Source organism: Mercenaria mercenaria, chromosome 2 (genome assembly GCF_021730395.1).
Source record: "Mercenaria mercenaria strain notata chromosome 2, MADL_Memer_1, whole genome shotgun sequence".
Lineage (NCBI taxonomy): Eukaryota > Metazoa > Mollusca > Bivalvia > Venerida > Veneridae > Mercenaria > Mercenaria mercenaria.
The window spans coordinates 25984083-26009888 of NC_069362.1; the positions used below are offsets into that span (position 1 = coordinate 25984083).

At 36.1% G+C, this 25806-nt stretch overlaps 1 protein-coding gene across 3 annotated transcripts in view; it reads right to left on the reverse strand.

The window, feature by feature from the left end:
• The window catches only part of LOC123562041 (delphilin-like), a 112804-nt gene that overhangs the window by 35548 nt on the left and 51450 nt on the right, over positions 1 to 25806 (reverse strand). For all 3 annotated transcript variants that reach the window (XM_053533076.1, XM_045354696.2, XM_053533080.1), the window contains 10 exons: positions 24821 to 24871; positions 22386 to 22527; positions 21590 to 21750; positions 20848 to 20888; positions 20381 to 20456; positions 19353 to 19460; positions 17734 to 18210; positions 5575 to 5766; positions 4910 to 5037; positions 966 to 1047 (listed from right to left, as the gene is read on the reverse strand). In XM_053533076.1, the coding sequence (XP_053389051.1) occupies positions 966 to 1047; positions 4910 to 5037; positions 5575 to 5766; positions 17734 to 18210; positions 19353 to 19460; positions 20381 to 20456; positions 20848 to 20888; positions 21590 to 21750; positions 22386 to 22527; positions 24821 to 24871 (1458 nt within the window). The remainder of the gene's footprint in view (positions 1 to 965; positions 1048 to 4909; positions 5038 to 5574; positions 5767 to 17733; positions 18211 to 19352; positions 19461 to 20380; positions 20457 to 20847; positions 20889 to 21589; positions 21751 to 22385; positions 22528 to 24820; positions 24872 to 25806) is intronic.

Sequence of the window (25806 nt, forward strand, 5' to 3'; positions counted from 1 at the left end):
GCATAAGTCATAGGTATTCCCCCCGGGTTGGTTACCGGGTCCTTCCCCATTAACAACATGCTCGGTAGAGTTGCTGGGTATCCCCCCCAGGTTGGTTACCGGGTCCTTCCCTAGACAAGTCTGAATGCAGTGGTAGTGTTCCTTGTTGAGTAGTCATTTTGACTGTGCTTCGATAACAAAAATTTTCCAGTAAAATACGCATATTGTTACTCAATCCTAAATGGCAGATTTTTACTCGTCAAACAGAAAAATTATTTCGTCCAAATTAATTGTTAAATTGGAAAACAGCTTGCCCGCTGTTTTATAAGACTATAATTACCGGGAATTAAATGCAAACTTGCTGACATTTAAATTGGATCATAGATTAGATAACAAACAAAACAAACACACAATCTAACCTGATTATCATTAATACATCGCCGGACAACAATAGCTTGATTTTCACACCTTACAAGTAACATGGATATTTTTGACAAGCTGTGATATCGACTAAACCAGGTGTAAAAACAGTACAGGTAAGTTGATGGGACTGAAAAATCTCATTGAGCTAAACAAAATATCGAGCTAATGATATCAAGGTAATGATAAATAATAAGATTAAAATATATAGAGAAAAATCGGGACCAACTAAAATACATCATGCTAACCGGAGTATCGAGCAAACCGATATCGAGGTAACAATATTCGACTGTACAGAAAAAAATGAATTGGCTTTAAAAACATCAATTTCATTCTTATGAAAACATTTTAGAAAGAGCATTTCTAGCTCTCTGAACTAAAAATCGAATAGTCATGTGAACCTTTGTGGTGCTTACATACATATAATACCACATAATGTACTTTAGTATGACTTCTTACCAGTAAATTACATTAAGATATAAAGATCCTGGAGTTCTAACTGAGGTCTGTCCAACTACATATTCTTACAACAATATGTATAATTGAAGCTCTAGATGTGAACTTACTCTGTCTAGGAGATTTTGTAGAGAAGTACTGTTCCAGTTCTAGATATCGAACAACATCCTGCAGGTCTGTAGCTTCACCAATCTGTAATAGAAAATCTAGATCGAGTACACCCTAAATTCTACTGATCTGTAAAAGAATATAGGTATATCACATGCTTAAATTTTCTGTATTAACATACATATATAGTACATATTCCCATAATATTTTCCAACCTCATTATGCTCATCTTTTAAAAAGCTATATTTTTTATTGTCATAATGAAATTCTAACAGTGTTGTTTTACCCTATCATTATGCAACACCAAAAACATTCCCAAACAGTACACGTGTATTCCACTGTGTCTTTATGCAACTCCTGCTCCAGACAGTTTCACTGTCATAATGCAATATCAGTTCATGAGCAGCACAACTTCTGTACCTCGATAGCAGGGCTCCATAAATTTGCCAGTTTGTCGGTTTTAAACCGATTTTTGACTTTTCAGACCTATTCGTGAAGTGAACAAGAGCTGTCAGTGGACAGCGCACTCGACTATTCTCAGTGCTTGATACTATAGTATAAGCAATGAGTAAAACTATAACATAACAATAAGCATATTCTAAGTTGAAAAGTGCCATAATTCAGTCAAAATGCTTGATAGAGTTGCCTCCTCCTTTTTACAGACTGGGGTCATGATGGTAAACAAGTATGCAAAATATCAAAGCAATATCTCAATGGACTTTGAAAATATTTGTGGTGGTACACAAACTTTAACATTTATTCTAAGTCAAAAAGGGGCCATAATTCAGTAAAATGCTTGACAGAGTTGCCTCCTCCTTTTCACAGACTGGGGTCATGATGGTAAACAAGTATGCAAAATATCAAAGCAATATCTCAATGGACTTTAAAATATGATTTTGGGGTGTAATGCAAATCTTTTAACATTTATATTCAAAGTCAAAAAGGGGCCCATAGTAATTCAGTCAAAATGCTTGATAGAGTTGCCTCATCCTTTTTACAGACTGGGGTCATGATGGTAAACAAGTATGCAAAATATCAAAGCAATATCTCAATGGACTTATGCTTTATAGAATTTCCTCCTCCTTTTTACAGAGTGGGGTCATGATGGTAAACAAGTATGCAAAATATCATAGCAATATCTCAATGGACTTAGAAAATATTTGGGGTGGTACACAAACTTTAACATTTGTGTGACGCTCACGCTAACACCGACGCGGGGGCGAGTAGGATAGCTCCCCTATTCTTCGAATAGTCGAGCTAAAAAACGAAAAAAATCGGTCTGGAAAAAATGGAGAAAAAGTATCAATTTCGGTCTGAAATCTCAATACACGATCACCTGCCAAGCAGGAAATTGTTGATCGCACCCTCAGATAATCAATAAACATGTCAAACGGTCTGATTGTCACCTCGGTCCATAATTAGCACGTGACACAACAGTGCTCGCGTGGCACATCCTTTAATGTTTGCAAGCAGCCGACTTTTTTTGACTGGTTTCCAAATGCTTCTGACTGGATCCAAATGCTTTTAACGGGGACCCACTTCTTTTATATAGACCTTATCCGACAGTTTGTTTTATTTCAAAAGGCTATGTTTGAAAACGGGTAAAAAGAAACAAATGGTCATTGCATTTAATGAGACATCACACAGGAAATCGATATAAATAAGTTTTATAATTACTTGATTTGTAAAAATTACATGATTCATTTGGCAGTGCAGTTGAAACAAGTACAGAAAAACGTCTTTGCAACCCGACTGTATAAAAAAATGGACTGGCAAACCCGAATGAAAAAGAAAACCGGACTGGCGGACCAGCCAGTTTATCAAATCGGTCTTAAAAAACGTTTCAACATGAATCAGAAAAAAACATAATTTATAACTTTATAAAACGTAGCTGCTTATTGAAGTACATTGCCAGTGAAATGAAATATCCGCGTTGTAGATTGATCGGTACCATGATAAGGACGGCCAACCCATGTGACCTTTCGTACCATACACACAGGAAATTCGATCTCAGCGTTCACATAACGTACATATTTGGTCAATAGCAGAGTCCTCCAAAAATACTGAGGATGTCTGGCAGAGACTATGTGTCGAGTAAATCACTTTGACAAATTGTATTTTATAAAAATCCGTCAAATATTATGAGGAAATATCGTGGATACGGTACCGAAGTCACGTGTGTTGGCTTTCAGACTAGTTAGGTACACGGTGCCAAGTAATCAATGCCTCTGCAACTTTATCCTTGTAAGTATTTTCTCAGAAAAAACATCGAATTTAAACAAAGTAACGATTATATATAACACTGAATGACTGTTTTCATAGTATGGTAACTCGCGGTGACCAGTAAATCATCTTTAATGCATGACATATTAATTTCTTTACTCTATCACGTTTTAAAAATATAGTGTATATGGTAATACGGTGGGTTAGGCAGCACCGATGTCGTGATTTTGTTTCGGACCGATTGAGTTTTCAAAATTTCCAGAGCACTGCTAGATAGTGTTTTCTCCTTTGCAATATTGGTTCCCAAACAATCTATTCCACTGTCATGATTCAACATCTGTTGCCAGACAGGGTATTTCACTACCAAAATGTTATACCACTTCCCAAACAGTGTATCCCATTGTCATTATGAAAGTTTTGTTCCTAAACAGTGTTGAATAGCGTTATAAAGCAATAGGCATGTTTCCAATATCAGGTCATTCATACCTGTTCTCAAACAGTGTTTTCATAATCAGTATGCAATACCCATTCTCAAACAGTGTTTTCATAATCAGTATGCAATACCCGTTCTCAAACAGTGTTTTCATAATCAGTATGCAATACCTATTCTCAAACAGTGTTTCATAATCAGTATGCAATACCGGTTTTCAAACACTGTTTCATAATCAGTATGCAATACCTGTTCTCAAACACTGTTTCATAATCAGTATGCAATACCTGTTTTCAAACAGTGTTTTCATAATCAGTATGCAAAACCTGTTCTCAAACAGTGATTCATAATCAGTATGCAATACCTGTTCTCAAACACTGTTTCATAATCAGTATGCAATACCTGTTTTCAAACAGTGTTTTCATAATCAGTATGCAAAACCTGTTCTCAAACAGTGATTCATAATCAGTATGCAATACCTGTTCTCAAACACTGTTTCATAATCAGTATGCAATACCGGTTTTCAAACACTGTTTCATAATCAGTATGCAATACCTGTTCTCAAACACTGTTTCATAATCAGTATGCAATACCTGTTCTCAAACACTGTTTCATAATCAGTATACAATACCTGTTCTCAAACAGTGTTTCATAATCAGTATACAATACCTGTTCTCAAACAGTGTTTCATAAACAACATGCAAAACCTGTTCTTGGACAGTGTTTCATAATCTATTATTACTAAAACAGTGATTCATAATCAATATGCAATACTAAAACAGTGATTCATAATCAATATGCAATACTAAAACAGTGATTCATAAGCAATATGCAATACCTGTTGTCAAACAGCATTTCATAATCCACAGGCAACAGCATTTCATAAACAATATGCAATACCTGTTTTGAAACAGTGTTTCACAAACAATATGCAATTCCTCTTTCAAGACAATGTTTTCAACAGTCTTTATGTAATACCTAATCCCAGACAGAGGTTTCTGTTGTTATTATTCAATACCTGTACAAAATAATATTTTCAATATACATTATGTAATACAGGTCTGTTTCCAAACAGTGAATTCCATAATCATTATGAATTATTAACTGTTCCCAAACATTCTTTTCATAATCATTATTTAGTAGTAGTCAGTTTTCAAACAGTTGCTTCCATAATCATTATGTATTACCTTTTCCCAAACAGTATTTTACATAATCATTATGCATTACCTGTAATAGTTATGCAATATACAGACCTGTTCCTAAACAATGCTTTCAATAATCATTACACAATACCTGTTCCCAGACAGTGTTTTCCACTTTTTGCTGGTCAAGTTTCTCCCAATTGATTCTCTTCACATTCATCCCTGACTTTTCCGGCGAGCTGGTACCTGGCACTGGTGGGGCTGGGGGAGGGGGAGCCACTGTCAATACAAGATAAAACCAGGAAACATCATTCTGATAACATAGATTTTGATGACAAAATTTGGTATTTTATTATACAAGGCATTAGAACCATGCTTAAGCATTTGGTCCTTTTTATCTGAAAACATCAAACATAATTAGTAGATCAATATAAAACTGTTTCTAGTAATGGATATCTGCTGTACTGTTGTGCAAAAATGACTATCAAGTTTATTATCAAAATATGGTTTGTTCAACTAGGTAAAATAAATAAGCACTTTACGTAGTGGGTAACATCAGCTTTGTATGATCAAGTTGACGTTGACGTCATTTCCCTTTGAATTGTATGTTACAGGGCCGTATTACCTGTATGCTTTGCCATGGCACATGCAATTATGTTAAAAAGGTGTGCTGACAGTGTGTGAATGCCAGAACCTCTCTGTTAACGCGTATTTATTCTCCTATTAAAACACCCCTTGAAAATGACAAAAACTAGTTTTATGCTAGAATGATTTTTTGCACTTAAGTCTGTAAAGCTGTAGTGAACTCAAACAAACCTGGTGGTGGCGGAGGTGGTGGTGGTGGTGGTGCAGGGGCAGTTGTCTCCCCATTCAAAGATGGCACTATTTTGCCTTCTGCTGGTGATTTGTTCCTTGCATCCCCGCTGTACTCAAGATCTGAAACTTCTGCTGCAACTGCTGCATCCAATTGTTTCAGTGCTGTCAGTGCATGTCTGTTAAAGGTATCTCCTGAAAATTAATATACCTTATTCAAACACAAAAGACACGATTCTGATACACTAAAAAGGGGGTTCATTCATTTAGTGAGCTGCTACAGCCAAAACCCGAAAGGGGAGTTAAACAGGCTAGATAGATTGAATCGAATCTAACCGAACCGAATGGACCCGACCGACCTGACCCGACCGACCGACAGATCGATCGATCGATAGATAGAAATGGACAAAAGACTTTGTCAGTTGTTTGAAAATGGTGACAATGAAGGTAAGTTTCATTTTGCACTGACATATATGATAAATACAAATTTTAAGGAAAGGTATATTTCAAGATTTTTTTTTTTTTTTTTTTTTTTGATTTAACGTCGCACCGACACATTCAAGATATCATACTGCAAGACCAAGAAATGAGTTTCTCTTATTTAAATTGTCTAAATTTATGCAATTTGCTTTTATAGTACATGAGAATTTGCTTACTTGATATGTATTTGCATAACAGAAATAAGTGTTATGTTCATGATATCATTTTGTAATATCATAATGCAATTATTACCTCCCTTGTTTATCTTCAATTTCAATTTGACCATGACTGACTTTGCATGTTGTTATTTACATGTTTAAAAAACAGATGAGAAACATATTATTCAAATGTAAGTTTTGCTCTGCTCTGTTCATAATTCTTACATATAAAACCAAGCATAATTTTTTATTACACAGGTATCATACCTAGAACACATTCATTGCAATTTTAGTCCCAAACTTTTTACTTGCGTTGGTATCTGAGCCACTTTGGAGTTCTACTTTATCACCATTATGTTGACATGCTGAATCAGGGCTTCGGAAATTTGCCGGTTTGTCGGTTTTGGACCGATTTTTGACTTTTCAGACCGATTCGTGAAGTGAAAAAATGAAAAAAATCGGCCCCGTAAAAATGGAGAAAAGTATAAATTTCGGTCTGATATCTCAATACACGATCACCTGCCAAGCAGGAAATTGTTGGTCGCACCCTCAGATAATCAATAAACGTGTCAAACGGTCTGATTGTCACTTTGATAATCGGTCCATAATTAGCACGTGACACAATCAGTGCTTGCGCGGCACATCCTTTAATGTTTGCAGACAGCCGACTGCAATGTATTAAACATTTTTGACTGGTTTCCAAATGTTTCTGACTGGATCCAAATCATTTCGACGAGGATCCACTTCTTTTATCTAGAATCCGATAGATGGTTTATTACAAAAGGCTATGTTTGATCGCAGTAAAAAACAAAGGGTCACTGCATTTAATCAAAGAGTTATAATTGTGCATTATAGGTCTTTGATTTAATGAGACATCACACGGAAAACCGATAAAAATAATTTTTATAATTAATTTATTTGAAAAAATTACATGATTCATTTGTTGGGGCTCCAGTTGAAACAAGTGTGGAAAATCTTCTTTGCAACCCGACTGTACAAAAAAAGAAAATGAAAACAATGGACTGGCAAACACGAATGATAGAGAGAACCGGAGTGGCGCTGTTTATCAAATCGGTCTTTAAAAAACGTTTCAAAATGAAATTTTGTTTACATCAGAAGAGAACATAACTTTATAAAATGTAGTTGCTTATTGAAGTACAACGTAAGTGAAATGAAATATCAGTGGCCAACCCGCGTGACATTTTGGTACTATGCATGCGGGAAATTCGATCTCAGCATTCACATAACGTACACATTCAGTCCGCGGCAGAGTATTCTTAAAATACTGAGGCTGTTTAGCAGAGAATATGTATGGTGTAATTCACTTTGACGCATTGTATTTTATAGAATTCCGTCAAAGAATGAGGAAACATCACAAAGTATCTGCCGTGTGTACGGTACCGAAGTCACGTGCGTTGGCTTTTAGACTAGTTATGTACGCGTTGTCAATGCCTCGGCAATTTTATCCTTGCAAGTATTTTCTTGGAAAAACATCGAAATTTAAACAAAGTAACGATCACACATAACACTGAATAACTGTCTTCATTGTATGGTAACTCGCGGTGACCGGTAACTCAGTTTTAATGCATGACATGCTTATTTCTTTACTCTATCACGTTTTACAAAATATGTAATATTGGGAATGCGGTGGGTGGGGTAGCGCCGATGTCAGGATTTTCGTTTCGGACCGATTGAGTTATCAAAATTTCTGGAGCCCTGTGCTGAATAGATGACATTCCAATATTTCATTATTTTCTCACTGCTCATCTCAGATACAAATTCAATGAATATTGTTTATAGAGGATATTTCCTTGTTTCAATGTAAGATCTGAGTATTGTTCACAGTGGAGTTCTAGATGCATAATTTTTAACAGTTATCACAAAAGAAAGTCTCCATTCTAGAGTTTGTTAAACAAAAGACAATCTTCTCAGTTTACATTTTTCGAAAAGTTTTAATCAAAATGACAACATTGCAATGTATAAACCTTTAAAGTGAATATATTTCTCTTGAAGTTTTCGATCATATTTCTATGTTCCTGTACAAAAAAGAGCACGGTGTTTGATCAGTGACAGAAATTGTAAAAAAATACATATTTTCCTATCTTGATCATGACCTTTGACCTACCAATCCTTTTCTGTAACCTTATGACAACTAAGATCATCTTACTAACAACACCATAATGCAAGACTGCAAAGTTTGTTATGTGATTCCTACTTAAAAATAAGAATCTGCTTTTAATCTTGAGATAAAATATGACCTGAACCTTTTTACATATCAAACCCCCTAAACAAGAGGGTCGTGATGACCCTGGATTGCTCACCTGAGTAATATGTCAGAGCTTTTTGTTTCAAATGTCAAACTGATGCTAAAATATTAAGGAAGTAGGTCAGTTAGTCACATTCACAGTCACTGAAAGTCAGTTTTAAGATTGGTGTGCAAAACTGTATATGTCATCCAAACTTCAAGGCTGTATCTTAAACAAGAGCTGTCACTAATGGTGACAAATGCCCACCGCAGCACCTTGACCTTTGACCTGGTGACCCCAAAGTCAGTAGGGGTCGTGTACTCAATAAGTACTATCAGCATGTGAAGTTTGAAGGTCCTGGGTGCAGTGGGTCACAAGTAAAGTGCCTTCATGCAAAAAGTTAACGTTGTGACAAACTAATGGATGGACAGTTGGAAACTAATATGCCTCCCTTTGGGGGCATAAAAACAAGAAAGTAGGTCAGTAGGTCAAGGTCACAGTAAAAATGATCCTACTTTGGGTCATCAGGTAATTATGATTAAACAGTCTAGGAAATATGATCAGATAATTTTTGAAGTATTTTTTCCTATATCACTCATATAACAAGTGACCCCGGGCGGGGCATCTTTTCACCCCAGGAGCATAATTTGAACAACCTTGGTAGAGAACCACTAGGCAATGCTACATACCAAATATCAAAGGCCTAGGCCTTGAACTTTTGACAAGAAGATTTAAAAGTTTTTTTCCTATACAAGTCTATGTAAAACTTGGGACCCCCGGGGCAGGGCCTCTTCCCATCCAAGGGGCATAATTTGAACAATTTTGGTAGAGGACCACAAGGCAATGCTACATACCAAATATCAAAGGCCTAGGTCTTGTGGTTTTAGACAAGAAGATTAAAAAAAAAAAAATCCTATATAAGTCTATGTAAAACTTGGGACCCCCAGGGCTGGGCCTCTTTTCATCCCTGGGGCATAATTTGAACAATCTATATAGAGCACCATTAGATGATGTCACATGCCAAATATCAAGGCTCTACGCCTTATGGTTTTGGACAAGGTTATCAAACTTTCCCTATATAAGTCTATGTAAACCACGTGAACCCCAGGGCAGGGCCATACTTGACTGTAGGGGGATAATTTGAACAATCTTTGTAGAGGACCACCAGATGATGCTACATACCAAATATCAAAGCTCAATGAACTGTGATTTTGGACAATAAGATTTTTAAAGTTTTTCCTTTCGGTTGCCGTGGCAACCAGAGTACTGTATGGAATTCAATTCTTTGAACTATTTTGAAAAGGGGCCACCAAAGGATCATTCCTATGAAGTTAGGTGTAATTCTGCCCAATGGTTTTGAAGAAGAAGATTTTTTTAGAAATTGTTGATGGACAGATGACGCACACTGCACGACAGACACTGAGCGGTGACAAAAGCTCACCATGAGCCTTTGGCTCAGGTGAGCTAAAAATAAACAAGAGGTACAAATGAGTCTTAGTCGTTCACTGAGAAGATCGACTTAGATCTTATGACCTTACTTCTTAACCAAGTTGGTTGCACCTCCAGTAAACAGTTCATTAAAAGTAATATAAAGCTTCAATTTTTTGCTGTGATGGCTCCAAAAGTGCGTAACCATTAGAGCAAACTTGAGCGAAGTCCAGCAAAAATGCTACAAATCAAGTTTGGTCACTCATGTTCATAAGAAAAAGTTTGAATAAAGAATTTTCTATTTCAGACCTTCAGTCAAGAAAAAACATTTAAACAAGAGGACCATGATGGTCCTGAATCGCTCACCTGTTCCCACATGACCCAGTTTTGAGTATGACATCGTTTTTTCTATTATTTGACATAGTGACCTAGTTTTTTAGCTTATGTGACCCAGTTTTGAACTTGACCTAGATATTATCAAGATAAAAATTCTGACTAATTTTCATGAAGATCCATTGAAAAATATGGTCTCTAAAGAGGACACAAGGTTTTTCTATTATTTGACCTATTGACCTAGTTTTCGAAGGTACGTGACCCTGTTTTGAACTTTACCTAGATATCATCAAGGTGAACATTCTCACTAATTTTCATGAAGATCTCATGAAATATATGGCCTCTAGAGAGGTCACCAGATTTTTCTATTATTTGACCTACTGACCTAGTTTTTGACCGCACGTAACCCACTTTCGAACTTGACCTAGATATCATCAAGGTGAACATTCTGACCAATTTTCATGAAGATCTCATGAAATATATGGCCTCTAGAGAGGTCACAAGGTTTTTCTATTTTTAGACCTACTGACCTAGTTTTTGATGGCACGTGACCAAGTTTCGAACTTGACCTAGATATCATCAAGATGAACATTCTGACCAACTTTCATAAAGATCCCACAAAAAATGTGACCTCTAGAGTGGTCACAAGCAAAAGTTTACGGACGGACGGACACACAGACAGACGGACGACGCGCGATCACAAAAGCTCACCTTGTCACTTTGTGACAGGTGAGCTAATAAAACTGAGAAGGGTCCATCCAGTGATATTATAGACAGTGTCTAGTAAATACCTTTCAGGCAGTTCATGAGAATAATTTGTTTAGAGTCTTTTACATTTTTAGCTCTGGTGGCCCCTACAATGGGTCAAGCACACCATATAAACAACTATGAGAGGTATATAAAAGGATGACAGAGGCCAACTTTGATGAAGATTCATCAGTTCATTTTTATTGAGATTTGGTGGCCCCTAAAAGGGATAAAGCTGAACCATCTGTAAAATCTGAGAGGACTGATCAAGGATGCTACAGATTAAGCTTGGTGAAGATCCATCAAGTGCTTCAGGACAAAAAGTTATTTAAAGTTTTTTTTTTTTTATATTTTCAGCTGCGGTGGCCCTTAACTGGGACCAAACAAGACATTTGAACAATAGCTACATCCATACATGCCGTAATTTTTCAGGACATTTCCGGGACTCTGAGTTTAAATTTCCGGGATTTTTACCCTGTCCTGGACATACACCATGACATTGGTATTCATCTGTTTCATGCATAAATATCATTGTTTTTTTGTTTTTTTTTTATTTAACATCGCACCCACACATGATAGGTCATATGGCGACTTTCCAGCTTTAATGGTGGAGGAAGACCCCAGGTGCCCTTCCGTGCATTATTTCATCACGAGCGGGCACCGGGGTAGAACCACCAACCTTCCATAAGCCAGCTGGATGGTCAAGTGATTTGACCCTCATCGATGTGGGTTTGAGCCTCACTGGGGGCGTTGAATTCTTCATGTGAGGAAGCCATCCAGCTGGCTTACGGAAGGTCGGTGGTTCTACCCAGTTGCCCGCTAGTGATGGAATAATGTGCGGAAGGGCACCTGGGGTCTTCCTCCACCATTAAAGCTGGAAAGTCGCCATATGACCAATAATTGTGTCAGAAAAAAGATATTTATGCATGAAACAGACGAATACCAATGTCACGGTGTATGTCCCAGACAAAGGGTAAAATATCATAAAATTACATGTAAGTTTCCTGAGATAAACATTGTTCACTCGCTTATAACTAAAACCATAATTTGCTGCAAATGTCATCTAGCTTTCTAAGGGAGGTAAATATGGGTAATACACATCCATAGTTCAGCAAGTGAATTGATTGCATTCTCGAGGTGAACAGAATTAGGAGACTTACTATATACGAAGAATTAACCTGGTCATTGTGATTTAGAATCTAGCTAGGTGTCTCTGTTATAAGTCTTTCATTTCCATTTATAAAAAAAGAAAAGAAGAAACAAACTAATACAGTTCTTCAGCTACAATCCACAAAAGGTATTTATATATATTTTAAGTAGATTTTTATACACTTGGAAATATGTTAAGTGGAATTAGGTCAAATTACATCAGCCCCCATCCCCACCATCAAAAAGTATGTATTTGTGCTTATTCAAGAGAATTAACTTTTTCTCAGTAGAACAGTACACTGTTTAGCAGTTTTCTCCCTTATTCAATATGCATTATTGCAGTTTAGCTAGGTTGTGGTTATTTTTATATATTTTTAGCTCTAGCGGCCCCTAAAAGGGACCAAGTGCCCCCATTTGAACAAATTTGGGAGAGGACCATATAACTATACTCGTAATACGTCCCGGATTGTCCCGGAAATGACATACTCGTCCCGGTGTCCCGGAAAGTGTTGAGATGTCCCAGAAAAATAACAAGAGGGCCAAGATGGCCCTAGGTCGCTCACCTAAGAAACACACCATAACAGTGTAAAACATGTTTGACCTAGTGATTTCATGGAAACAAATATTCTGACCAATTTTCATTAAGATTGGACCAAAAAATTGGTCTCTTGCCATAAAACAAGCATTTTCTTAGATATGACCTAGTTTTTGACCCTAGATGACCCATGTTCAAACCTGACCTAGATTTTATCAAGGCAATCATTCTGACCAAAATTCATGAAGATCAATTGAAAAATACAGCCTCTATCACATACACAAGTTTTTTCTTTGATTTGACCAAGTGACCTAGTTTTTGACCTCAGATGACCCATATTCAAATTCGACCTAGATTTCATTAAGGCAATCATCCTGACCAAATTTCATGAAAATCAATTGAAAAAGAACAGTCTCTATCGCATACACAAGATTTTCTTTAATTTGACCTAGTGACCTAGTTTTTGACCTCAGATAACCTATATTCAAATTCGACCTAGATTTCATCAAGGCAATCACTCTGACCAAATTTCATGAAGATCAATTGAAAACTACATCCTCTATTGCATACACAATGTTTTTCTTCGATTAGACCTAGTGACCTAGTTTTTGACCCCAGATGACCCATTTTCGAACTCGGCCTAGATTTTATCAAGGTAATCATTCTGGCTAAATTTCATGAAGATCAGTTGAAAAATACAGCCTCTATCGCATACACAAGGTTTTTCCTTGATTTGACCTAGTGACCTAGTTTTTGACCCCAGATGACCCATTTTCGAACTTGGCCTAGATTTCATCAACGCAATCATTCTGATTAAAATTCATGAAGATCAATTGAAAAATACCGCCTCTATCGCATACACAAGGTATTTCTTTGATTTGACCTAGTGACCTAGTTTTTGACCCGAGATGACCCATTTTCAAATTCGGCCTAGATTTCATCAAGGCAATTATTCTGACCAATATTCATGAGGATCAATTGAAAAATACAGCCTCTATTTCATACACAAGGTTTTTCTTTGATTTGACCTAGTGACCTAGTTTTTGACCCGAGATGACCCATTTTCGAACTCGGCCTAGATTTCATCAAGGTTATCATTCTGACCAATATTCATAAAGAATAATTGAAAAATACAGCCTCTATCGCATACACAAGGTTTTTCTATGATTTGACCTAGTGACCTAGTTTTTGACCCGAGATGACCCATTTTCGAACTCGGCCTAGATTTCATCAAGGTTATCATTCTGACCAATATTCATAAAGAATAATTGAAAAATACAGCCTCTATCGCATACACAAGGTTTTTCTTTGATTTGACCTAGTGACCTAATTTTTGACCCGAGATGACCCATTTTCGAACTCGGCCTAGATTTCATCAAGGCAATAATTCTGACCAATATTCATGAAGATCAATTGAAAAATACAGCCTCTATCGCATACACAAGGTTTTTCTTTGATTTGACCTAGTGACCTAGTTTTTGACCCGAGATGACCTATTTTCGAACTCGGCCTAGATTTCATCAAGGTTATCATTCTGACCAATATTCATGAAGATTAATTGAAAAATACAGCCTCTATCGCATACACAAGGTTTTTCTTTAATTTGACCTAGTGACCTAGTTTTTGACCCGAGATGACCCATTTTCGAACTCGGTCTAGATTTCATCAAGGCTATCATTCTGACCAATACTCATGAAGATCCATTGAAAAATACAGCCTCTATTGCATACACAAGCTAAATGTTGACAGAAGACAGACGACGGACGACAGATGCCGGACATGGAGCGATCAGAAAAACTCACCTGAGCATTGCTCAGGTGAGCTAAAAATACAGGAAACAAAAATAAACCCCCAAAAAACTAGCTTTTTTGGTCTATAAATTGTTGAATTTTACCTTAATAAAACACAACTAGAGCTATCACTAAAGGTGATGAATGTACCCCCCGCATGCACTAACACAGTACATTGCAATTTGACGCACATAAGATTGCATAATTATGTGGACTGTATGTATATAGACTGTATGTATACAGTATAGTAACAAAAAACAAAGTCCCATAACTATGCAGAATATTTATCTAAAAGAAAGTAACATGCACCATGCACAACTAGGGTTGATACTGATCACTTGTGTGAAGTTTCATTAAATTGTGTGCAAGGGTTTGGTAGATTAGGCACGCACAAGATTGCATATGCAGACTGTATGTACATAGTATGTTGACAAGAAACAAAGTCCCATAACTCTGCAATTTGTGTCGCTGAAAGAACCTAACATGCCCCATGCACAACTACTGTTGTTACTGATCACTTGTGTGAAGTTTCATTAAATTGTGTCAAGGGGATGAGGAGAGATGGTGCGCACAAGATTGTGTCTATGTATATAGTATAGTAACAAAAAAACAAAGTCCCATAACTCTGCAATTTTTTTTTCTGAAAGAACCTAACATGCCAGTAGTTGGTACTGATCACTTGTGACTGAAGTTTCATTAAATTGTGTCAAGGGGATGAGGAGAGATGGTGCGAACAAGATTGTGTCTATGTATATAGTATAGTAACAAAAAAACAAAGTCCCATAACTCTGCATATTTTTTTTCTAAAAGAACCTAACATGCCCCATGCACAACTACTGTTGGTACTGATCACTTGTGTGAAGTTTCATTAAATTGTGTCAAGGGGATGAGGAGAGATGGTGCGCACAAGATTGTGTCTATGCCTATAGTATAGTAACAAAAAAACAAAGTCCCATAACTCTGCAAATTTATTTTCTAAAAGAACCTAACATGCCCCATGCACAACTACTGTTGGTACTGATCACTTGTGTGAAGTTTCATTAAATTGTGTCAAGGGGATGAGGAGAGATGGTGCGCACAAGATTGTGTCTATGTATATAGTATAGTAACAAAAAAACAAAGTCCCATAACTCTGCAATTTTTTTTTCTAAAAGAACCTAACATGCCCCATGCACAACTACTGTTGGTACTGATCACTTGTGTGAAGTTTCATTAAATTCTGTCAAGGGGATAAGGAGAGATGATGCGCACAAGATTGCGTCTACGGACAGACGGACGGACAGACAGACGGACAGACAGACAACCTGAAACCAGTATACCCCCCCTTACAACTTTTTTGTCGGGGGGTACGATAAACAGTCGCCGGTGTCACATTGTTTATTCCTAATTATCCAATATCAGTTTCATGCCCTCGAGCGGGACACGTGTTTATTAAGCCAGCTTCGATCAACACTCGTATTGAACGTGCCCCGGGATCTTTTGTTGACCCTGATTAAGTTACAGTCTGCTATTTTGATGACCCTGATTATGAACTGACAGAATTATGTAATCAATAACAGTTTTATGATAATTTAATATTAGGAACAATAGTCGAAAAACTCTTGTTTTTAGCATGTAGGTGGTGAAGCTAAATGCAGGCCTATCCTTTATGGAAGAGATGGCTGAAAATGGTCAATTAAACGATAATTATTGTAAAAGGTTGTAATCTTTTAAAATGTAGATTGATTGTCACACATATTCTAAATTAAAATTTTGACTGTTGAATGCCTTTGCCGACCGATCCATGAAAATTGATCCGACCCGAAATATTTTATATCGATTTTATCTACAAGATTTATTTTATTGCTTCCATTTTATTAATGATTAGATAAACATTTAAGCTTTAAAATGATACCAAATAAGCTGGATTCTAAATCACGATGACCAGGTTAATTCTTCGTATATAGTAAGTCTCCTAATTCTGTTCACCTCAGGAACGCAACCAATTCACGTGCCGAACTATAGACGTGAATTACCCTATTTACCTCCCTTAGAAAGCTAGACGACATTTGCAGCAAATTATTCCTAAGTGATGAACAATGTTTATCTCTGGAAACTACATGTAATTTTATGATATTTATGCATAAAACAGACAAATACTAATGTCACGGAGTATGTCCCGGACAAAGGGTAAAAATCCCGGAAATTTTAATTCAGAATCCCGGAAATGTCCTGAAAAATTATGGCATGTATGATATAACTATGCTACAGACAAAGTTTAATGCAGATCCACCAAGTGGTTCATAAGAAGACTTTTAAAGGTATTTCTATTTTTAGTTCCAGGGGGCCCCAAGTGCCCCCATTTGAACAAATTTGGGAGAGGACTATATAATTATGCCACAGACAAAGTTTAATGCAGATCCATCCAGTGGATCATGAGAAGAAGACTTTTAAAGGTATTTCTATTTTTAGTTCAAGCAACCTCTTTTAGGGGCCAAATACCCCCAAAGATCCATCAATCAGATCATGATAAGAAGTTGTTTAAAGGTATTTCTATTTTAAGCTCTAACGGCCCTTAAAAGTGGCCAAGTGCCCCCATTTGAACAAATTTGGGAGAGGACCTTATAATGATGCTACAGACCAAGTTTGATGAAGATCTATCTAGCGATTTATGAAAAGAAGTCATTTAAATGTTTTTTTCTATTTTCAGCTCTAGCGGCCCCTTAAAGGAGCCAAGTGCCCCAATTTTAACAAACTTGATAGAGGACTTAGCCAGGATGCTACAGACCAAATTTGGTGTTATTCTGACCAGTAGTGAAAATGTGGATACCAGACCATCCACCTATACTAATAGCTCACCTTGAACCATTGGTACGGGAAGAAGCTGTTAAAAGTTGTTTTTTCTATTTTCATCTTTGGCGGCCCCTAACAGGGGTCAAGTAGAGCCATTGAATAAATCTGTTAGAGGTCAATGCCAGGTTACTATAGAACAAGTCTGGTGTAATTGTGATCAGCAGTTTAAGAACGGAAACTGTTTAAGTAAAAATGTTGATGCAGAAAGATAGATACAGAATCATGAATGACTGACAATAGACCATCCACCTATACTAATAGCTCACCTTGAGAAAAATTTAGATGCAATAAAATGGGGTCATCTGTTGAGCACAAGCAATCATTCGATGCAGGCCCAAACAATTATTGATGAAAAATCAACAGATCTAAGCATAGACTACCAAACTGAGCAGTTATATATCCTTTTTCTTTGAAGCTTCCATAAATATTGAACATTATACATGTAACTGAAAAACAAATTATACCTCCCATTTTCGCAAATTTGGAAACAAGCAGCTGTGAGTTGGCCCTCCTTTCTAATTCATTTTCTTGGTCACTTTCAGTTCCACTTCTCATGAAATTTGGCGGAATTTTTAGACGACTTTCTTCTTCTGGGCCATTTATCACAAAACTTGGTGGATTTCTTGGTGAATCATCACTTTCAGTGTTATTCAAACCTACAAAATTTGCAAGAAATCTAACCCTTGGTCCAGAATCACTATGCTGTGGTCTGCTACCACTATTTGACATAGGTGAAAATAGTTCCGTTTCTAATCTTTGCACATCCTGTGGAGTAAACAGTCGTTGACTGGGACTTAACCCAGCAATATTTTGTGAGTTAAAGGTCACAGGAAATGTTTGCCCTGGAAGCTGTACACTGATAGGCGAACGAAGAGAAGCCTCCTGAAGCTGGCGTTCAATTGGAATAACTGTCACATATTTAAAATTTTCACGATCATATTCTGAAATAAGAAACTTGTACACTGCATTTCATTTCACTGGCACAAAATTTTCTGGTTTAGGCCAAACAACTCTTTCCTGGAGACAATAAAAAATCAAAGATTATAAATTTTGAAGATCTGAAGATATATAAATGGGAATTTACAATTCTGGTTTAGGTTTTATATTGAGGCTCGGAGCAACCATAAAATTAACAAACAACAGTCTCCAATGACTATTAACGATAATAATGTTTTTTACTTATACTGAGATGTTTTCTGTTATGATTAGTAGACTGTTATTTTTTGGTCAGCTTAGAACTTCTTTCTTGGATATGGACAAACAGCATTCTGAGGACACGATACATTTCATTATTCCCATGAAGCAAAGTTACTATTTTCCATATTGTTTTTTAATAACACAGTTTGACTTAGTATAAACATTATTCATTATGCAATGAAGTATACTGTAGCACATAAATGACATTTGCTGAATTGAATTTTGATTGTAAATGTTACTGTATATATTCATGTACAGGATATATCTAATAAATATTGTTTAAACTAAACTAAAACTGAAAAGTTCTACAATTGCTGGTCTGTTTACAGGCAAACTGAAATGCATTTATAAAGACAATGTTTGAGGCTACCCAAAGACAAACTGCTAGTCAAATAGAAACATTTTCTAGTCTTGCAAAGAATTCTGAGGAGGAACACTTTTTCCAAAGATATTTCAGATAACGTTTCTCTTACATAATTCAGATATAAAAAGTATTCTTTTTAATTTCTCAGTATGATTATGTAAAGATGGTGTATGTCTGTCCAACAGAATGAAAACAGGAAACAATGAAGGTGCTTAATATTTGTTTGTTTTTGGGTTTTAGCACTGATTTTCAATAGCATTTCAGTTATGAAAATTAACAATTAACCTAACCAGTGTTCCTAGATTATGCATCTGTACTAACCTGTTCTCTGCAAGTCACTGTGAACTTCTCCACATGAATCAGAGGAGGAGAACAAATGATTTTAGACATAATGTCTTTTATCAAATCTTCTCTTAAAACATAATCATGCTTTGCCCATGGATAAAACTCCCCATCATGCAATTTGGATTTACGCGATCCCTACTGAGCTAAGTAAGTGGAAATTCTGAGTACTCTGATTACCTGGGCTCTGTCCCTTGTACAGGAATTCTTTGACTTCCTGTACCGCCCTTCTCGTCTCTTCCAATTCCTTGATGATTGACAGATCTAATCCACCCAGGGAAGATGGAGCTGTGATTTGAAAAAATAGATCATACAATTAATATCAATGTATTTTCAAACAATGAAACTGTAAAACTATCCAGTGTGATGTAACATTAGAACAGCCGCCATTAAGTGATTATCATATATAATGTTGTATGTAAGGTTTAGTACCTTTTTCAACAACTTTTTCAGTCATATAAACGACTGTGTCTACATAGCAGTGAGTGTGCTGCCCAACTTTAAAGTGCTGCTTCACAGGAATATCACTCCATACATGTGACATGATACCCCACCCAGTCACATTATACCGACACCTGGCTGACAAGTCCTAGTGCTATCCTTTTAATGCTGAGCACCAAGCTAGAAAGAAACTGTACCATTTTTCACATCTTTGGATAATGTTGTAAGATATATATCATGGTATAAGTATTCTTGTTGAAGTAAAATTACCTTTAAAACTTTTCATAAAGAAATATCAAAATGTTACTGAAAAAGGTCACCAGGTGCATCTCACAATAGCAGACTTTAACTTTAAATACCAGATAGTAATGTCCTTTTTGTGTGTTTGGGTGGGTTGGTTGGTGAGAGTGAAGGTGGGTGAGAGTGGTAAGAGTAACATCAACAAAATTTAAGTCATATGGAGACATTTCCAGATTTTGATAGTTGAAGAAATGAAGAAAGCCCAAGGTGCCCCTCTGGGCATAGTTTCAGGTATAAGCAGGCACTCGGTAGAACCATCAACCTCCAGTTAATCAACTGGATGGAAGGAATGACTAAGAAATAACAAAGAACATAATTCAATATTATTTATGCGATACATTTTACAAAGTGAAACTTGATTTTTTCTGTCTTACATCAAAGTTTCACTTAGTGACTAACACAGTAGAAAATTTTTCAAGGATGTGTGCCCTATTCAACTAGTTAAAAATTTCCCAAAAGATTCATACCTGCAGGTTTAGATCTAACTTTCCTACCTCCATTTCTAGAGATCAAGTCATGTTCTTCATCTGAAGATATGATTGGCTGAAATATTTCAATGTTTACAATTTCATCAAATATTTAACACCAGACCTGCCACTGTAACCCTCACTACAATATTACACTCTAACTTCATTTACATGTTTACATGGAGCTATAATGCAATGACTCTTTGACAAAGGGAACTTTCTAAAACATCTATTTTAACATTTTCAATGTAAGTGTCCCTAAAAAAATAAAATTCCAGATGTAAATAATTTTTATTTTGTTGAAGATATGTCTGTGTTTGTTAGAGACAAAAAAACACATTTTGATGGAATAACAAAAGACTTTTCATGACCATTTTAAACCTATTGAAATCAGTTTTTACTGATCACACACCAGGTTTTGTACACAGTTTGAAAAGAATAATGGATCTACACAATAAGACACTTACATGCTTTGTAGTGGATTTCCGTTGTGCTGTAGATTCAGAATCTGAAAGGAACAATAAATTTTATACTCTTGCAGATATAAAACTTTCTGGAAGACAGTATATAACAAACAAGATTCAAACTTGTAACATACAGTTTGTGTTTGTATATATATATATATATATATATATATATATATATATATATATATATATATATAGTTACCACCTGTTGCCTGTACCATTACCTCCAGAAGAATGTTTATGGTTATATGTTTATGCAGCAAAGTAAAATTTACAGAAGACACTCCCAACTTCAAAAGCTTCCCTGGTTCCACTATTATTTAGAAGTAAAACACCCATATACAGTCAAACTTTGTCCGCTCGAACTCACTGGGACTGTAAAAATTTGTTTGTCGGCATGTCAAGCTATTGAACATTATACATCATAGAGGGATTTTGCCAAGACTTGACGAAAGATGGTGTTAAAACCATCTGTGTTTGAGGGTACAAAGTTTTGACTGTATGGTGAAGTTTGCATATCTTTTTTGTCATATAAGGCTGTTGTTTGTTCATATGTTGCACTGAATAATAGCCTAACTAAAGATGACAGAATAAATTTAGTGGTGTGGAACCCTACATGTTGTATATGGTATGACACAATTTATGGCGAATGTGTGGATATGCTACTGAACCTCTTACCACCTATCTTCTTCTGAGCAGGTTTAGTGTGATATCTAGATATAACAGAATATTACTTGTATACCTGATGACGGTTGCAGACTGGCTACTTGTTTAGTGCCTACTCTCTGTCGTACAACATCTTGATGCATCTGGGTCAACAGAGGTATGATATACATCCATAATGTCCTCTTAGAGGGTGTGTCCAAAATCACATCAAGGTCTTCTATCATGTTGTCAACATTTCTGGAATGACATATATTAAATCAATTCTGCTGAAAATCCTTTAAATCTTTTTAGAGTTTTTGGCAAATGTACTTTTTCAAGAAATTCTAGGTCAGAAACACATTAAGTTACATCCATGACTAATACAGAATGAAAGTTATTGTGTTATCAATCTTTAATTTTTTTGTACATGCCAAGTGTTCAAAAATTCAAACAAGATGCCCAAATGGGCCTAAGTCGCTCATCTGAAGAGGATCTTGACCGTCTGACTTTGAGCAAGTAAAGAAAGTATAATAAAGTGATTACTTTCCTATTTTCTGGGTATGGTTGAAGTAAGGAGATGTTGAACCATATAAAATGAAAGTGTTTAATTCCCTGTTTTCAGAGCAAATTTGCAGTAATGAGAAGAAAATTTCATAACAGTGAAGTGATGAAGTAAACAGAAGTACATTACAGTCAAACCTGTGTTAAAGACCACCTCTGAACAGAGACCACCTGGCTCTAAAGACCACATATTTTGTTTCCCATTTTAACATTTACAGTGTATTTAACCTGTGAATAAAGACCACCTTCCAATAAAGACCACATTTTGGCTCTCCAAGGGGTGGTCTTTATAGAAAGGTTTGACTGTATTTAAAATGGTAGTGAATCCTTGCCTATTTTCTGAGTAGAGTTGAAGAGCTTTCTTCAGCATGGACCTCTCTCTTGACGTAAGAAGATATTCTACTTGTTGCTGGAATGATGATATCTTTATACTTGACTTGCGAGAGCCCCAAGCAGAAGTGCTGGTTGTATCACCTTGAAAAAGTTATTATTACATTATATTATTAGAATAACAACACTTGTTAAACAATTTACATAGGCTATTATTACATATTAGGAAAATGTTTTAAAACAAGGCCAAAAAACCAGATTTTCAATGTTTGACATATGACACCTTGATATGAATACAAATGTACATATTGCATGAAATGCACAGTTGTGATGTATATCACAATTCTGAGGACTAACTAAAGTTTACAGCACTATTTAACTATTACCTCAATATAAGCAATACAAACCAAATTAAGTGTAAACAAGTCTACCCAAATGAAAAATAACAAGTCAAAACAATTTCTTACTTTTAGTAATAATGACCTTGACCTGAGTTATTGAAATGACAATCCCAAACTTTGTTTTGTTAAAAGCTATGTACACACTAAGTTAAGTGACAATAGGTGTACCCAAACTTAAGATATTCAGCAGAGAAAATCTCTATTTCCAGTAACAGTGACCTTGATCTTGTACCCAGCAGTTCAGAATGCAATACAAACTTTCATCTCCAGATAAGCTTACTCTACAAACCAAGTTTCACCACTATATCACATTCTTAACTAAAGTTACTGACTGGAATTTGTCTATCTATTTTTAGTGATAATGACCAAGACAATGACCCAGTTGACAACACGAGTAACTGTATTAACAAAAGGGTCATTGACCCTAAAGCGCTCACCTGTGTATAAGGCTTTAAGTGTGTTTGTATAATGTAATGGTACAAGTATTGATAGGTTTCTTCTATGTTAGCTGTCACACACATTCTTTATCCTAGGGCAATAGTAAGACAGTACAACTCTGATATGATATCATATGCCAAAAATCAAGGTTCTAGCTATTATTGATTCAGAAAAGAAGATTTTCAAAGTTTCTTATATAAAAGCCTATAGAAAGTACATGTCACATACAGGGGCGTGGCCATTTTGACCTTAGGGCAATAACTTGGTCAATTATGGTAGAGATTTAAACCCTTATATCATATGCCAAATATCAAAGCTCAAGAGAAAAAGATTTTTAGAGTGTGGTAGCTGAAAACTTATTTTTAACCAAAAAGACCCATATGTTCAATGAACTGGAATCATTTGAAAGAGGGGGACCATGAGATTGTTTGTGTAAAGTTTCATCAAATTCCATTCAGAGGTTTTGGAAGAGATGTTGTTTAAAGAAATTGTTGATGAAAAGTGACGATGCCCTCTGGCAGCCATGTTTTTTAACAAATCGAAATAATTTGAACAATCTTGGTAGTGGGTCACACAAGGACCATTTGTGCAAAATTATTTTTAAATGGGGCCAGCAGTTTCACACAGTAAGATTTTTAAATTTCCACTATATACATATAGGGAAAAGTGACCACGCCCCCTGGCAGCCATGTTTTTTGACGAATCAAAATAATCTGAACAATCTTGGTAGAGGGTCAAATAAGGACCATTTGTGTAAAATAATTTTTAAATTGGGCCAGCAGTTTCACACAAGAAGATTTTTAAAGTTTTCCCTATATATATATAGTTAAAAGTGGCCATGCCCTCTGGCAGCCATATTTTTTGACGAAATCAAAATAATTTGAATAATCTTGGTAGAGGGTCATACAAGGACCATTTGTGTGAAATTATTTTAAAATTGGGCCAGCAGTTTAAACATAAGATTTTTTCAAATTCCACTATATACATATAGGGAAAAGTGACCACGCCCCCTGGGGGCCATATTTTTTGACGAATCAGAATAATTTGATCACTCTTGGTAGAGGGTGACAGAAGGACCATTTGTGTAAAATTATTTCAAAATTGAACCATTGGTTTAGGAGGAGATGTTGTTTGAAGATTTTTAGCTCTGGTGGCCCCTATGTGCAACCAAGCGGAACCGTCTGAAAAATTTAGGAAGAGGACCACTCAAGGAACATCCAGGCCAAGTTACATCAAAACCCGTTCAGTGGTCGTTTAAACACAACTGTTGACGACGGACTACTTGACGAACGGACGACGGACACAACGTGATCACAATACCTTACCATGAGCACTTTGTGCTCAGGTGAGCTAAAAGGCCCAACCTTTGTCTTGATAAGGATTAGATATAGTGGTGAAAATAGGTTTACCTAAACAAAACATATTAAGCTGAAAACATTTTTCCATTTATGGTAACAGTGCCCTAAATGCAATCCAAACTGCCATCTCCAACTAAGGAACCTATAAACCAAGTTTACCACAATATCTTATCCTTAACTAAAGATATTCTGTGGAAAATAGAACATATAACAAAAGTTATCATGTAGAATATACATTACCATCACCAGACCAGCTTTGATTTTTGTCACTTTCTAGCTTTTCTATGCATTCTGCAAAACAAATTAATGAATGTTTTCTGGTTGAGGGATCAACAAATCAGATATGGGTGAAACATTGCCAGAGTCTGAAATTGCTGGCAATTATATAACAAGAGTAGATGGAGGGCAGCAACGCTCTTCTACTCAAAAGCTTTGTCAATAAAAAAATTAAAATACAAATACATGAATAATGAAAACACAGACATAAACAAGTAACACGAGGGTCATGATGACCCTGAATTGCTCACCTGAGTAATATGAGCCACATGTTTAAAATGGCAAACTGATGCTAAAATATTAGAAATTAGGTCATTAGGTCACAATCATGGTCACTGAGAGTCAGTTTTAAGATTGGTGTGCAAAACTGCACATCCCATCCAAATTTTAAGGCTGTATCTTAAAAAACAAGAAAGTAGGTCAGTAGGTCAAGGTCACAGTGAAGTGACCCCTAATCACTTGGGGTCATCAGGTAATTATAATTAAGCACTATAGGAAATATGATCTGATAATTTTTGAAGTATTTATTCATATATAACTCATATAACAAGTGACCCCAGGGTGGGGCATCTTTTCACCCCAGGGGCATAATTTGAACAATCTTGTTAGAGATCCACTAGGCAATGCTACATACCAAGTATCAAAGGCCTAAGCTTTGAACTTTCAGACAAGAAGATTTTTTTTCCCTATAGATATGTCTATGCTAAATTTGGGACCCCTAGGGCTGGGCCTCTTTTCACCCCAGGGGCATAATTTGAACAATTTTTATAGAGGAACACTAGGCAAGGCAACATACCAAATATCAAAAGCCTATGCCTTGCAGTTTCAGGCAAGAAGATTTTTAAAGTTTTTTCCTACTTAAGTCTATGTAAAACTTGAGACTCTCCAAGGCAGGGCCTCTTTTCATCCCAGGGGCATAATTTGAACAATTTTTGTAGAGGACCACAAGG